The 15,530-nt window shown below is 33.4% G+C and overlaps 1 protein-coding gene across 1 annotated transcript in view; it reads left to right on the top strand.

Moving 5' to 3' along the window:
- Positions 1-15,530, top strand: part of acbd6 (acyl-CoA binding domain containing 6) — a 46,650-nt gene that overhangs the window by 7,398 nt on the left and 23,722 nt on the right. Inside the window, exons 5-6 of the mRNA XM_051116758.1 lie at positions 3,272-3,377; positions 9,491-9,580. Of these exons, the coding sequence (XP_050972715.1) occupies positions 3,272-3,377; positions 9,491-9,580 (196 nt within the window). The remainder of the gene's footprint in view (positions 1-3,271; positions 3,378-9,490; positions 9,581-15,530) is intronic.

The following is a 15,530-nucleotide window of genomic DNA, read 5'->3' as shown; positions in this document are numbered from 1 at the left end:
AACACAATGCATTAAGAGCCGGGGAGTGAAAACTTTTTAAATTTAAAGATCAGAGTAAATGTCATTTATTTTGTCTTCTGGGAAACATGCAGGTATCTTCTGTAGCTTCTTAAGGGCAGTACTTAATAGAAAAAATATGATATTTAGGCAACGTAATAAAAGAAAGTACACATCTTCATTCTGTTCAAAAGTTTACACCCCTGGCTCTAAATGCATTGTTTTTCCTTCTGGAGCATCAGTGAGTGTTTGAACCTTCTGTAATAGTTGCATATGAGTCCCTCAGTTGTTCTCAGTGTAAAAAGATGGATTTCAAATTCATACAGTCATTGTTGAAAAAGGTTCAAATACACAAAAAAGCTAAAAAAACAAAGAATTTGTGGGACTTTGCCCAAGCAGGATGGCAGAAAAAAACCTGTCGATCATTCAGGTAACAATATAAAGAATCAAGTATATGTAAACTTTTGAACAGGGTAATTTTTGTAAATTTAACTATTATTTTCTATAAACCTTTGTTTGGTCTCTCACTAGTCAGAAAATGTTGATCAAGCGGTGTGGAATGACAGAGTAGCCAGTGACCTTCCCAGCATGCTCAGCGGCATTGCTGATGCCATGTCGTTTATCAGTGGGCCATTAATCAGGTGTAAGCATGCGCTTGTGTGCGTGTGTGTACTCGGGCTTTAGGAGCACAGGCCAGCATCAGTCTGACGAATGAGCAGTTTTATTGATTAGTTGCCCTGGGAGACGAATGATGCCCACATGGCACAGACACACTGGGTCACCGTAAGACCACACACACTCTCATATTCAGCCTTATTTACTACAAGTGAGATAAGGCCAGGTTTACTGCACGCATATATAGAGCATAAGCCAATTTCCATGATAACAGTGCACTTTGGTGTACCATTACTTAAAGCGCAATGTGTTTTTGAATTTGTTGTTAGAACTATTAGATATGTTAGATGAACTAGTGTATTACATAAACGTATGATGTAAGAATGAAAAGTACAGTAGCTAGTTTTAAACAACTAGCTGTTTGTTAACCCTCTTTAAAATGGTGATTTTGGCCTGTCACAGCTCAGAAGTCTTGACCTTCATGAAAACAACAACTGAAATAACATGATTCTGATTGGTATAATATAAATGTAAGCATGAAAAGTAGTTTTAAACAGTAGTTTTACACACAAAAATTGCTTGTTACCCCCTTAAATGATGATTCTGGCCTGATGTGCCTCAGAGGTCTTGACCTTTGTGAATACAATAAATAAAATTATTATGAATGCCATAATTGTGACATAATCAGATGTTAAATTCATTTGTTAAAAAAGAAATTTACAACCCTATTGTCTGTTCTGTAGGGCTTTTTAATTTAATTTTATTTTTTAAAATTGTATACATTTTGCATATAGAACTATAATTTTGAAAACTGAAAATTGAGGCCAAATTTACAACCTGGTTACCCATTATAGTAGTTTCTTCTTCCATTCAGATTTATTTTTCAGTTTTACAAAATTTGCCTTTTTACTTTCTTTTAGGTTTTTTTTTTTTTTTTTTTTTTTTAACCATGCCAATTTTTTGTACCTTATTTGTGGAACCTGCTTTAAATGTTTTTGTCTTACTGCAAGAAATGTATTGTATTTTATGTAGATTTATTGATGTTTTTTGTTCTGAATATGAAAATTAATATATGAAATTTAAGCAAGACACTCTCGATGACATGCATCTTTAAGGATTATTTTTGTCATACCCATATGTTAAAAAATTAGCTTAGTTTAAAATTTGCAACCCTTCTTATATATTCTAACTTAGTAGGGTTCCCTCTTTTTTTTTTTTTATAAATGTTGCATATTTAACTTTAATTTTGAAAACAACAAAATTTTGGCAAAATGTGAAATAAATAAATAAATAAATAAATATTTTTTTTTCCCTCCTCTCAATCCTACTTATTTTTCAATTATTATTATTTGTTTTTTCTTAAATTCCAGGCCATTTCTGTACCTTATTTGTGGATCTGTTATAAATGTTTTTGTTAATCCTGGGCAATGATTAATCATGATTAAAGTTTAAGATTAAGATTAAAGTTTTTGTTTATATAATATATGTGTGTGTACTGTGTATATTTATGATGTATATATAAATACACACACATGCATGTATATTTAAGAAAAATATTTTATGTTTATATATTAAATATATTTATATATAGTATAAATTATATGAATATAAATATATACACATGTAAATATTTAAAAAATATATACTGTATGTGTGTGTACAGGGGTGTACTTTTATTTTGGATGTGATTAATCGTTGCTCAGCACTAGTTTTTGTCTTACTGTGAGTAGTTTATTTATTTTATGTAGATGTATTGATGTGTATTTTATTCTGAATATAAAAATAATCTTTTTGAGGCATATAAAATACAAGCAAGATGCTTTCAATGCTGGGCATAACATGGATCATCAAGCATTTTTTTTTGTTTGTCACATACTTTTTTTCCCTTACTGTGTGTATATATTTAATTTTTTGTCAGTGTATTGATTCCTCAACATTGAAATACTCTGTACTGCACTGATTCACTCTCAGAAATCAGTTCATTTTAGGTTGGCCAGTCTGTCTATTTCCTGTATCTCTCCGGCACAAGGTCCCGACCGCTGCCAGTTTCATCTGCCCTGCCCCTGTAATGAGAGTGAGGGGCGACCACACAATAGTGCTCCAAATGCAATTAATCTGCCATCCTGCATGGGCAAGAGGGGCAGGGGTAAATCTCTTAATGAGATTTCTCCAACCAACTGTACCTCATCCCCTGTAACCCTTTTCTTTCTCTCTCTCGATCTCTCGCTCTGCCCTGCCTGGCTTGGCCCAAATGCCACAAGGTGATTAGAGAGAAAAATAATTAAAACTGCTGTGGTGAGCGCCAGGCTCCTGAGAATGCGCATCCACAGAGGTGGATGAGCATGTGACCATGGGATGTCTGCCAGTAACATGATTTTTGTGGTATGCTGCACCCGTGCACATCCGTTTAGCCTGGCATTATCTTCTCTCTTGGGTGATCACTCAGTAATTTACTGGGCCCAGAATTTCTAGCAACAGACCTGACCCTGGTTATGTAATATATAAGATCAGACTATCATGTTTCTTAATTCGTTACTACGATTTAAAGCTTTTTCAATTGTTCTTAATTGATTTCTGTGGAATTTCATTTTCAAGTTTGGTGTGATCATTGCTTTACACTATTTCAGAGTATTTTCTCTCTTGTTGTGTTTAACTGTAGGGAAGAGGACAAAAATATTTTCGACTATTGCAGAGAGAACAACATCGAACACATCAGCAAGGCCATCAGCTCCAAGAAAGTGGATGTGAATACAAGGGATGAAGAGGTAGGATTTTAAAACATTTTTAAATGTATAAAATAAAAAAAATCATATAAAAAATTTATATATTTACACACTGTATATGATTTGTTAATAATAATTTATTGTTATAAAATATAAAAATGTAAAATTTAACATTGTTAGAATGATTTCTGAATGATCATGAGACACTAAAGACTGGAGAAATGGCTGCTGAAAATTCAGCTGTGCTATCACAGAAATAAACTGCATTCTAAAAAATATTAAAATGGAAACCTGTTACTTTAAATAGTAAATATATTTCAAAATATTACAGTTTTTACTGTATTTTTGGACAAATAATTATAGCCTTTGACTGAGCATGGAACCGTCAAAAACATCTTACAGAAAGAATTATTTTCTATGTTTTGTATACAATTTTTTTTTTTTTAAGACTGTCAAACGCATCCAAAGTAAAAGTTTGTATTTACATAATATATGTGTGTGTCCTGTGTATATTTAGTATGTATATATAAATATACACACACATCCATGTGTATATTTAAGAAAAATGTTGTTTATGTTTAATTTATGTATATATATATATATATATATATATATATATATATATATCGCGATTAATCAAATCCAAAATAAAAGTTTGCGATTAAATAATATATTTATAAATAAAAATATTATATTAAAATATAAAATATTATATTATATTAAAATATTATAAATAAAATATTTTTCAATATATAAATGTATGTGTCTGTATTTATTATTATTTATATATACATAATAAATATACAAATACACACAAAATGCACAATACACACAAACATATATTATGTAAACACGTTTTTAAGTTTAGTTTTTTTTTATTTTAGATACGATTAATTGCGATTAATCGATTTGACAACACAATTTTTTTGTTTATACACATGTATGCGTGTGTATTTATTATTTATATATACATAATAAATGTACACAATACACACATATATTACGTAAACACAAACTTGAATGCGATTAATCACGATTAATCGTTTCACAACCCTATTTATGTATTTACACAAGTATACCCAAAACTCCTAATCTGTGTGACTCAAATGTTTTTGTTGAGAAGTTTAATCAAATAAAGTAAATTTGATATCCCCGTTCAGTGTATAGATAGCTGTGAACACTATGTAAGGACTCTCGAATCTAAGCGCAGCTTCTCTCTTTCACCCTACTTCTGTAAAGAGATCAGTATTTCCCACACAACTAAAACTCCAAAGGTCACTGGATGCACCATCCATCCACTCAACCCATTTTTATTCATGTATGATATTGTGACCAACTGGCCCGTTTCATTCTTTCAGCACTCCAATTCTGAAAGTGGGGAACCAGTTGGCTCACCATCAGGTTGGCCAGATGGCAGCCATTGTCAATCCACCATTGTTCATCTTGCTAGTGCAGTTCAACAGATTAACCTCTAGAGGGCACTAGTGAATTTTAAAATCTGCTGTATTTTTTATATATACGTGTATATATATATTTTTTCTGCCATCTTCCCATCTTCCTCTTTGCGCTTGTGGTCAAGCTACATGCTCAAGGTCAGACTTGTGAGGAATGAGGCTTTGCTTCCAACCTGAAATCCTAAACTCCAACAGCGTGGCTTTAACTGCAGCATTAAGATATGACGTATACGCTCTGTTCTGAACATAATGCCATTTGATGTTTTCAGCAAAGGCTGTTGCCAGTGGTTTAATTTAGGCTGAGATGAGTTTCATGGCTGCCATTTGACCTCCTACGGCTTGGCCCGTCTCTGCAGGGGTCAAATACATTACCCTTTAATGTACAAGTGCAGCCGAGCGTAGGGCAGTGAGGAAATAATCTCAATGATGATGACAAAAGATCAGGATAAACTGGAAAACTTGGAGTTATTCGATGTGGGATGATAGTGGATGGTGACCAGAGGGGTGCTGGGACCTGGGAGATACCAAACGGTTTACACTTCACTACTGGAGAGATAGTACAATGGATTGTAGGTTATTTAGGTTTAAATGGGGTTTAAAATACTTGCTCAAAAATGACAGTTTTATACTCTCAGATTTATACTCACTAATATTTCTGTAATGTTATGAAAAGTTTTTTATATTGAGCCTTTACTTTCATCATTTACTACTACCACTACTAATGTTATTTATAAATGACAAATTAGATGATAAATAATTTTTTGGACATATACTGTGGGGTGAAAATGTTTCAGAAAAATATTATATTATATTATATTATATTATGGACCACAAAACCATACAAAGGGGTCAAATTGTTTTTAATTGACCTTTATACATGGAAATGTATAATGAGAGATCTGAATAAATAAGCTTCCCATTGATGTATGATTTGTTAGGACAGGACAATATTTGACCAAATGAAGTTTTTAGCAATGCATATTACGAATCGAAAAGTACGTTTTGCTATATTTACGGTAGGACATTTACAAAATATCTTCATGGAACATGATCTTTATTTAATATCGTAGTGATTTTTTGCATAAAAGAAAAAAACGATAATTTAGACCCATACAATGTATTTTGGGCTATTGCTGCAAATTTACCTGTGCTACTTAAGACTGGTTTTGTGGTCCAGGGTCACATTATATTTGAATTTAAAACATTTAAAGACATTGTCTATATCAAACTCATTTGTAAATTGTCTAATTTGTAAAATTTGTAAATAAATAAATAAATAAAATAAAACAAACACATCTTTGTTATAATAATAATAATAATAATAATAATAATGAAAAACGCTTAATTTAATGTAAACTTGTGGCCCCCACTATAATGGTAATAACCATGATATTCATTGCCAACACTGGAGTACCATGTAAAAACAAATTCTGTAAAAACATAAATTCAGTAGTAACACAGTATATTTTAAAGTACTGTGATATTACAATCTCATACCATCCCTCTACCACCACATAATGTTATTTATGTTTATTTAGTTATTTATTTATTTATTTATTAAGTAATTTATTTCTGAAATCAATACTGCTAACTAAAAACAATTGCTATCTAACACATGCCCCTATATCAGACATATTAAAGAGCTTTTTCTAAATTGTCAGTGTGAATTTAGGTGTTTTTGCAGCTGCTTTGTTATGACATGCATTGTGTGTTACGTTTTTTCTGTCTTATAATGGTGATGTTTTAAATGCCCTATAGACGACAGGTCTACGCACGCCTCTGATAGGCACGAGCCCCTCGGCCTGAACAAAAGAGGGCCGGACTCATTTGTGCAAATGTCCCAAGAATTCCTTGCTTTCCTTTTCTCTATCTGTTTGTGCTGGAACAGCCCCATCAATTACAGGCAATTGAGCCGGCAGCTCTCCACCCTCTTTGGCAAGGACATTGTAAAGCAAGAGGTTTCCTATTCATCTGCACTGAGCCCTGCTCAATGTACCGCCCCGCAGTAGAGTCCATGCCTGTCACACTTAATCCAGAGCTCTCACCCGGGACAGGAAGGTGTAATCAGTGGGATTTCTACATCTTTACTGTTTCTAGAGCTCTTCCGCTTAGCTGGAAGTAAACTGAGGAAGATGATATGGGTTTTTCTGCGTGTTAGTTATGTTTGCTCAGACGCTGTCACCGTAAGGTTGATTTTTACACTTTTCTCCATTCACATCTTGTTAGAATTTCTTATGATTCATGTCTTAGGAAATCATTTGTTTCAAAAGCAACATTTAGAATGTTTAAAATGGATCTGTATGTATCTTTATTTACAGCAAAATAGTTAATTACTACATTAATTATTCAACATTTCTTTGAATTCATATGCATATACACTCCCAGTCAAAAGTTTTTGAACAGTAAGATTTTTAATATTTTTAAAGAATTCTCTTCTGCTCACCAAACCTGCATTTATTTGATCCAAAGTCCAGCAAAATCAGTAAAAGTTTGAAATATTTTTACTATTTAAAATAACCATTTTCTATTTGAATATATTTTAAAATGTAATTTATTCCTGTGATCAAAGCGAATTTTTCAGCATCATCACTCCAGTTTTAGTGTCACATGATCCCTCAGAAATCAGCTGAATATGCTGATTTGCTGTTCAAGAAACATTTATTATTATTATTATTATTATTATTATTATCATCAATATTTAAAACAGGTGGATACATTTGTTCAGGATTGTTTGATGAATAGAAAGATCCAAAGATCAGCATTTATATGACATAAAAAAACTTTTGTAACAACATACACTATACCATTCAAAAGCTTGGAGTCAGTATATTTTTATTTTTTAGGAAAAAAAATATATAAATTAAAAGTGATTGTAAAGACATTTATAATGTTACAAAAGATTTCTATTTCAGATAAATGCTGTTCTTCTGAACTTTCTGTTCATCAAAGAAACCTGAAAAAATTCTGCTTAGCTATTTTCATAATAATAATAATGTTTTTGAGCAGCAAATCAAAATGTTAGAATGATTTCTGAAGGATCACGTGACTGGAGTAATGATGCAAAAATTCAGCTTTAAAATCACAGGAATAAATTACCTTTTACAATATATTCAAATAGAAAACAGTTATTTTAAATCGTAAATATATTTCAGTATTTTTTTTTTGTTGTTGTTTTTTGTGCTGTACTTTGGATTAAAAAAATGCAGTCTTGGTGAACAGAAGAGACTTCTTTAAAAAAAACATTAAAAACCTTTTAATTTGATTTAAAGGATTTTAAGATTTTTAAAGACCACAAACCGACCTAATTATTATTATAGTCAAGTCTTTATAAATTAGTGACTTTTTTCTTTGCAGTTGCGACTTGAAAATGGCAACTTTTCTTATTTTATACCTAATCTCACAATTGTCTTTTTCATTTTTTTACTCCAAAATGACATAAGACATTAAAAAAGATGTAGAAGTAGCTTTCTAACTACGTTTATCTTTTTAAAGCACTGTCATTTAGGTTGTAAATCCCAAATGATGTGATATAATACAAACGATGTAATAATAATACAACGGTGCTCCAATATAAGGTACTGAACGATTACCATATTCATGAGCGATTCCATTCTATTTACGTGGTGCTTCAAAAAGCGATGGTATTATCATGGCACGATGTCCAAAAAAACCATTGTAGCACAATTTGTTAGTGAAGGGCTATGGATCCAGAGAATGGTGCGTCTTGGGAGGAGAGTAGGAGAAAAGAAAAATGTTTGGCTATATCTCTGATGAAAATTTGACAAACAGTCCAGGGGACACCCTCCTCTCCCAAAAAGAAAAAAGTCTCGTGGTGTAAGGCTTCAGACTCCCTCATAAATATCAATTTTAACATGCAGCATTGGAGATCAATATAATTTCAGCCATGGAATACGACTTAAGGAGTTGGCTTTATCTAATTGGCCTTCACTGAAAAATGAACTCTGCAGCCTTGATAGGGACAAGCGGCTTCAGGCCTGGGGGGGCGGCGCTGGTGATCAAGGGTCTGCTCTCTTTTTGTCCCCAGAAGCGCATCAATCACTGCTAAAGAGTCTCCCGTCCCACTGCAATTTGTTTCTGGAGCGCCCATGATCTTTCCCTCCCACAATGCCCTTCTCTCTCGCCTGCACGGTGGCCAGAGAAGAACTCATCCTGTCAGCACGTCGTTAAATAGTTGGGTCTAAAGGCTCTGAGTTATAAATTGTTGTGCATAATTTATTTTTTCTGGAGGAGAGAAATCTATTGTGAAGTTAACTTTATAGAGGTCCGCATAACAAAAGGGAATAAATGAATGTGTTAGAGGTGAAGAGGGATTCATCCATCTGAAGGAGTCGACCCGTAGGTTGTGCGGTCTGTAGACACGTCTATGGTTTTGGGTTGCAGAGGTCTTTCGCAAATACGGGATGTTATTGAATATTCCACACGCCTCTTGGCTTCTGCTCATTTTTATGCTCCGTATCAAAGCCAGAAAGAGAGTTTATTAAATAATTGTATCTAAATCTGAGCAAGGGATTGAATTAAGGGATCGAACGCCCTGGATTGCCTAAAAGACATATTGTGCATTGTCTGAAGCAAAACCGAATCGAAAAATTGAAACTGTCTACACAGAAATGTTGCGTTTGCATTCATCATGAGTTTTTACTCTGTGAAGTTTTATTGTAATAAATTATTTTTGTGTTTCAGGGCCGGGCTCTTCTGCACTGGGCGTGTGACAGGGGCCACAAAGACCTGGTGTCTCTACTCTTGCAAAACAATGCTGATATCAATAGCCAGGTAAGTCTGTAAAAACATATTAAGACAGTATGGCTGATAACAATGACAATATTATTTTTATGCTATAGCTATAAAGCAACGTGATGGCAAATAGTTATTTTGTTCGTCAACAAACACACTGACTAATGCAATTGCAAAATGGATTTCTGTGCACTGTAGACAAATATTGGGTTTATGTTTAATGATATTAAATGATACAAACAATATTTTTACATTATGATTACATTTGCAGTCATTTAAATTTCAGTTAATGTATTAAAAATGCTAATAATCAGGCATAATAATAGAGTATGGGTACTGATTTTATACATAATAAATGTGCATTTATTTATATTTCTGTTCACAAGTTTAGTGTCTGTAATGTTTATGTTTTTGAAGCTCACCAAAGCTGCATTTATTTGATTAGAAATACAGTAAAACATTACACTATAATGAAGTCTCTTATGCTTTTTTATTGCTAAAGAAACATTATTATCAGTGTTGAAAGCAGTTTTTGCTGCCTAATATTTTTTGGAAACTGTGATGGACTACCATTTGAAAGTTTGGGGTAAGAAAGAAAAAAAAGGAAATTTAAACTTTATTTATTTTTACAAAATTGCAAAATGGATTGCTGTTACTGTAGAGTTTAGCTTCAATGATATGGAGTAAAAAAAAAAAAAACATATATAAGCACCTGAGATTAATTTATTTAAACAGATGAATTAATCTGCATGTCATCTAATTAATTTCTTACAATTTTTTATTAGTTTGAAAGTCCTCATATTTGACCAATACTAGTTTCAATATGGTGACAAAGATATTGTGTATTCTGGGTGCACAGTATATTGGTTATAGATTGATCTAAGAGTTTTATTTAATTTATTATATCAGCTGATAATGAATGTTTAATTGTGCATGCTAATTTCGTATACTTTAACATTCAGATTACCCTTGATGTCATCTTAATCTAATAATGCAAGTTACCTTAACTTTAAAAGCCCCATTAATTCAATAATAGTCTTAAATGTAGTTTCCAGCAAATCTCAAAATATTGTAACCTTCTATATATTTTGCTGTTCAAAAGTTTGGGATCAGTAAGATTTTAAAGAAGTATTTTATTAGATTAAAAATACAGAAAAAAAAACTGTAATATTGTGAAATATTATTGCAATTTAATATAGTGGTTTTCTATTTTAATATACATTAAAATGTATTCCTGTGATGCAATGCTGAATTTTCAGCATTATTACTGCAGTCTTCAGTGTCACATGATCCTTCAGAAATCATTCTAAAATGCTGATTTATTATCAATGTTGAAGATGGTTGTGCTGCTTAATTTTTTTTTTTATATTGATGAATGAAATGTTAAAAAGAACAGAATTTATTTATAATAGAAATCTTTTTGCATCAATACTGATGCAATATAATCAAAGTTTGGGGTCAGTTAATTTTTTTTTTCTTTCTTACTTTGTTTAAAAGAATTTAATACTTTTATTCAGTAATGAGTTAAATTGTGTTAAATTGATAATAAGTGATAGTAAAGACTTAAATTGTAAGAAAAGATTATTGTTTTGCAGTTCTTTTTAACTTTTTATTCATCAAAGAATCACAGTTTTCAAAAAATATTAAGCAGCACAACTGTTTCTGTCATCCGAGATGTTCATGTCTTTCTTTTTTCAGTCGTAAAGAAATTATGTTTTTTGAGGAAAACATTTCAGCATTTCCTGTCATATAGTGGACTTCTATAGTGCCCCTGAGTTTGAACTTCCAAAATGCAATTTAAATGCCACTTCAAAGGGCTGTAAAGCCGAGGAAGAAGGGTCTTTATGACAGTTAGGGCATGTCGAAAAACTCATTTTCTAAAAATCATCCTACGTCCCTGCAGAAGTACTGACCAAGTGTTTACAAAGTGGACATTCAAAGAAGGTCAAACGCCATTTACAAAAAAATAAAAACAGCGATATAGGACAATTTTGAAGTTGAGGGAGAAAATGAGATGGGAGTTTTTCGACATGCCCTAACATGCCGTAAGTTAAACATAATTTCTTTACGACTGAAGAAAGAAAGACATGAACATCCTGGATGACAAAGGGGTGAGTACATTATGTGTTCATTTTTATTCTGGAAGTGAACTTCTCCTTTAAATTGCAATAATATTTCATAATTTTTTTATATATTTTTGATCAAATAAATGCATCGTTGATGAGCATAAGAGACTTATTTAAAAAAATAAGTAAATACATTTAAAAAAAAAAACACACACACAAAAAAAAAATCTTACTGATCCTAAACTTTTGAACGGCAGTGTACATATTTTACCTTCCGACCCCAGAGCTGACAGACCCTCATCCTCACTAATCTGAAAGAACAGTGAACTGGGAGGTCCTGCTTCCATCCTCCATCCCTGAGCTTAGCAGTGGCTGTACTTTAATCATTTCGGGATATCGTATCAGCGTATCTCAGTGGGCGTTAAGCAACACGCTATAAGCAGGTAGCTGTATTTAAAAACAAAAAAAAAAACACTACAGGTCATAATGGCAGATTTGGCTTTGTTTTAAGCTGGCTGAAGACTGCATTGGGAAATTAATACGGTGAAGTACAGTTATGCGGTCACTGGCTTGATCTGATTCTCGCTAAGACAAATCAATTGGAAGTAATCAGCCAAATTGTTTGCATTATACAACCCACATAATCAGAACATTTGCAAATGACTCCTTTTTTATTTATTTATTTATTTATTTTGGTGGCTGTAGACCTTAATTGTGTGGGTGGAGAACAAATGCTTGGCCTAGACGACAATCAATGCTGTTCTATTGTTGTATTTTAACAGTTAGACTAATGTGAAATCCCCACTAGAGCTACAATAGAGAACAGGACGTCATATTATATGTAACAGACATTTTATCACCGGTTCTGTATAGCATATATAATCATACGAAGTTCTTGTGTACATAATAACAGGCAATTAAAATCTTTATTAGACGTTGAATGTAAACTGGCCTGTTATTGTCACTTTTGAATCTACAGACGTCCTTCCAAGGTCTGTTCTGGGTTACTGCACTGACCAGCAGAAGGTGAATACTGCTGGACTACAGCAGGAGAATTATTGAGGGCAGATTTATTAAGTAGCGTTCAGGTGGCATGAGAGAAAATATGGCCGTGTTAAATCATGCTACTGCTCCTGCCAAAATTATTATCCTATGTTAATACTTTCAGGAAGTGTGATTTGATAGCAATATAAAACTTAGTAGCCACTCATTAGGCTCAAGTGTGAGCTGCGACTGCAAAAGCACACAATGAAAACACCAATAGTCGTTTAGATGTATTTTCTTATTCATGTTTTCAGATACTTATACATTCATATTTTATATAAACCAACTGTAAATAATGGCTGAACCATGAACTTCGAGCGAGGGCAACGTTTTCACGCATCTGTCCTGTGATCCGATTTCAGCTTAGTGTTAAATAAAGATAAAAGTGGTTTATATTTTTAATTTGTTGATTGAAAAAGGGGGAAGGGAGAAAAAAAATGCTATTATGTCTTCAATGAAAATTGTATTGAAATTAATCAGCTGATGGATGCGGTGGTCGTGGAGAGTGTGGTAGTTTGAATATCGTGGCGTTTTGGTGTAATCCTGGATCAAGGGGAACCACAATAGGAGCAAAAAGTCCCCTTGTTCTCTCAGATTAGCTCATATGCCACCTGTCAACAGCCACCTGGACAACATCACAGCCACAACATATATTCAGTTCTCTCTGCATAATTGAACAGAACTGGGACACATGGGAGAGTTTTGGGGGGACTTGTTTTTCCACACTCATAGAATATAGTTAATCTGTGGTAGACTGTGGAGTCTGATTTTTGTATATCTATGAGAGTCTATATCTATACAAGAGGCGTGACACATCAAAACTCCAGTATTCCTGTTATAATCAATGAAACTGTCTATAATGAAAGCATCCATTGTGCTTTCATCATGACATGCCTTTTATTTATTTCTGTGATGCAAAACTGAATTTTTAGCATCATTACTCTAGTCTTCAGTGTCACACGATCCTTCATAAATCATTCTAGTATGCTGCTTTGGTGCTTAAAGGAGAAGTTCACTTCCAGAATGAAAATTTACAGATAATTTACTCACCCCCTTGTTATCCAAGATGTTAATTTCTTTCTTTCTTCAGATGATAAGAAATTATGTTTTTTGAGGAAAACATTTCAGGAATTATCTCCACATAGAGTGTTTTCACGTTACGTCATCAATCCGGAAGTCTGCCATTGCGGCGGCATTGAGAGTAAACAATGCCATTGAACCGAACAGAACTTGTGAAATGGCTTGGCGAAAAAACTGAGAAACTTATGTAATTCACTATGTCTGGATAAGAAATAGAAGGAAGAACTGTCGAGCCATCAGTCAGCGACAAAGAAGGCAGATCGTATGGATGTTTACCACCTATTATAGGGCTGGACAATATGAACTGCCCTGTGGCCCACACACGTCATACATTCACTGCACTGCATTCATGTTCCAAAGTGTAATTTGGGTGGAAATATTACGGTATTATTATATTTAGTCTGCAAAAGGCCATTAACAGCTGAAGACAGACATAAAGAGGAGAAAATACTGTGCAGATCAATCTCACTGTTCACGATGCACGAAATATTGGAAGAAACTCCTAAATAATGAATTGGGGGTAGAAGTTTATATGAATGTATCTCTGAGGGGAACTGTCAGTTTTTAGAAAAGTCTACATGGTGTTTTCTTTTCATCTAGCATCTGTATAACGCATTATAAAGCGTAGCACATCTTTGTGTACAGCAGTAACCAAGGAAACACCGCTGCTTAGCGTTGAGCACTGTATTAGCTTTAGTTTGTCAAAATAAAATGACCTTTCCGGCTTACTAAGTCCTTCTCTATATGATTTGGCAGCTCCCACACAGTTTCTGTGGTTTAGACAGCATAAATTAGTAGAACAACACCTTCAGTGGTGCACTAACAGTGCAATCAATGCTTCCGTTTCCGAGTATTGCCGAAATGGCTGTGCATCCGGGTAACTGACTAACGTGACGTCGGGGGAGCAAACCCTCTATAGTGGACTTCAGTGGTACCCCAACAGGGCTCCAGACTGCGACTAAAACGGTCGCATTTGCGACCAAAAATATTAATTTGAGAGTGAAGTTTGCCACTGACGACTATATATTAGGGATGGGACGATAAATCGTTGCAACGCCAATCGAGAAAGCAGTGTCTATTTCATGAAAACTGAACAGACCACAACAGGTACAGCTGTCAGCTGTGTGGATACTGGTAATATCATTCTTGTTTATAATCATTGCTAATATGGCTTCTTGTTATCAATATCTTAGTCTATATGTTGTTCTGTTAATGTGTGAACTTCATTTTAGCCTATTTGTTGCGCACTTGCCGTCCAGTAATTGCAATAAGTTTCGTGCTTTGTTACTTTTTAATAAACAAAGTATCAGCTTTAACATTATGGCAAATTTATAACGAAATTCAAACAATAAATACGGTTTTGGCGCTCTTTGACAGAATAACCATTCGGTGTCCATAATCTCATCAGCCAGTTAGAAAAATAACTATAAAGAGGAGCATTTTGCTGTATTAATGCGCTATTGTATATTGATATTTTTACTTAACATGCTGTCTGCATGATAAAAACATGCAAGAATGCAAGTTAAAGATAAAATTAACCACCTCCTATAAAACTGCATATTGCTAATGAATGAGTGAAAGACATAGGATGCATTGGAGAGGAACCCCAGCTACACTCAGTGGCCAAGTGATGTATATGGTCCATGATATTGCTATAGATTCTGTGTAATTACCCAGGTCATGTACAAGATGGATTAAAATGCTGATGAAATCAAGAAAGGATGAGACAGTATGACAGTATTGAAATGTTAAAATGTTTTAAAAATAAATAAAATACAACAGGTTTATTCTATGGCATC

The sequence above is a fragment of the Labeo rohita genome, chromosome 8, assembly GCF_022985175.1.
Source record: "Labeo rohita strain BAU-BD-2019 chromosome 8, IGBB_LRoh.1.0, whole genome shotgun sequence".
NCBI classification, from domain to species: domain Eukaryota; kingdom Metazoa; phylum Chordata; class Actinopteri; order Cypriniformes; family Cyprinidae; genus Labeo; species Labeo rohita.
This window is presented reverse-complemented; position numbering and strand designations above follow the sequence as displayed.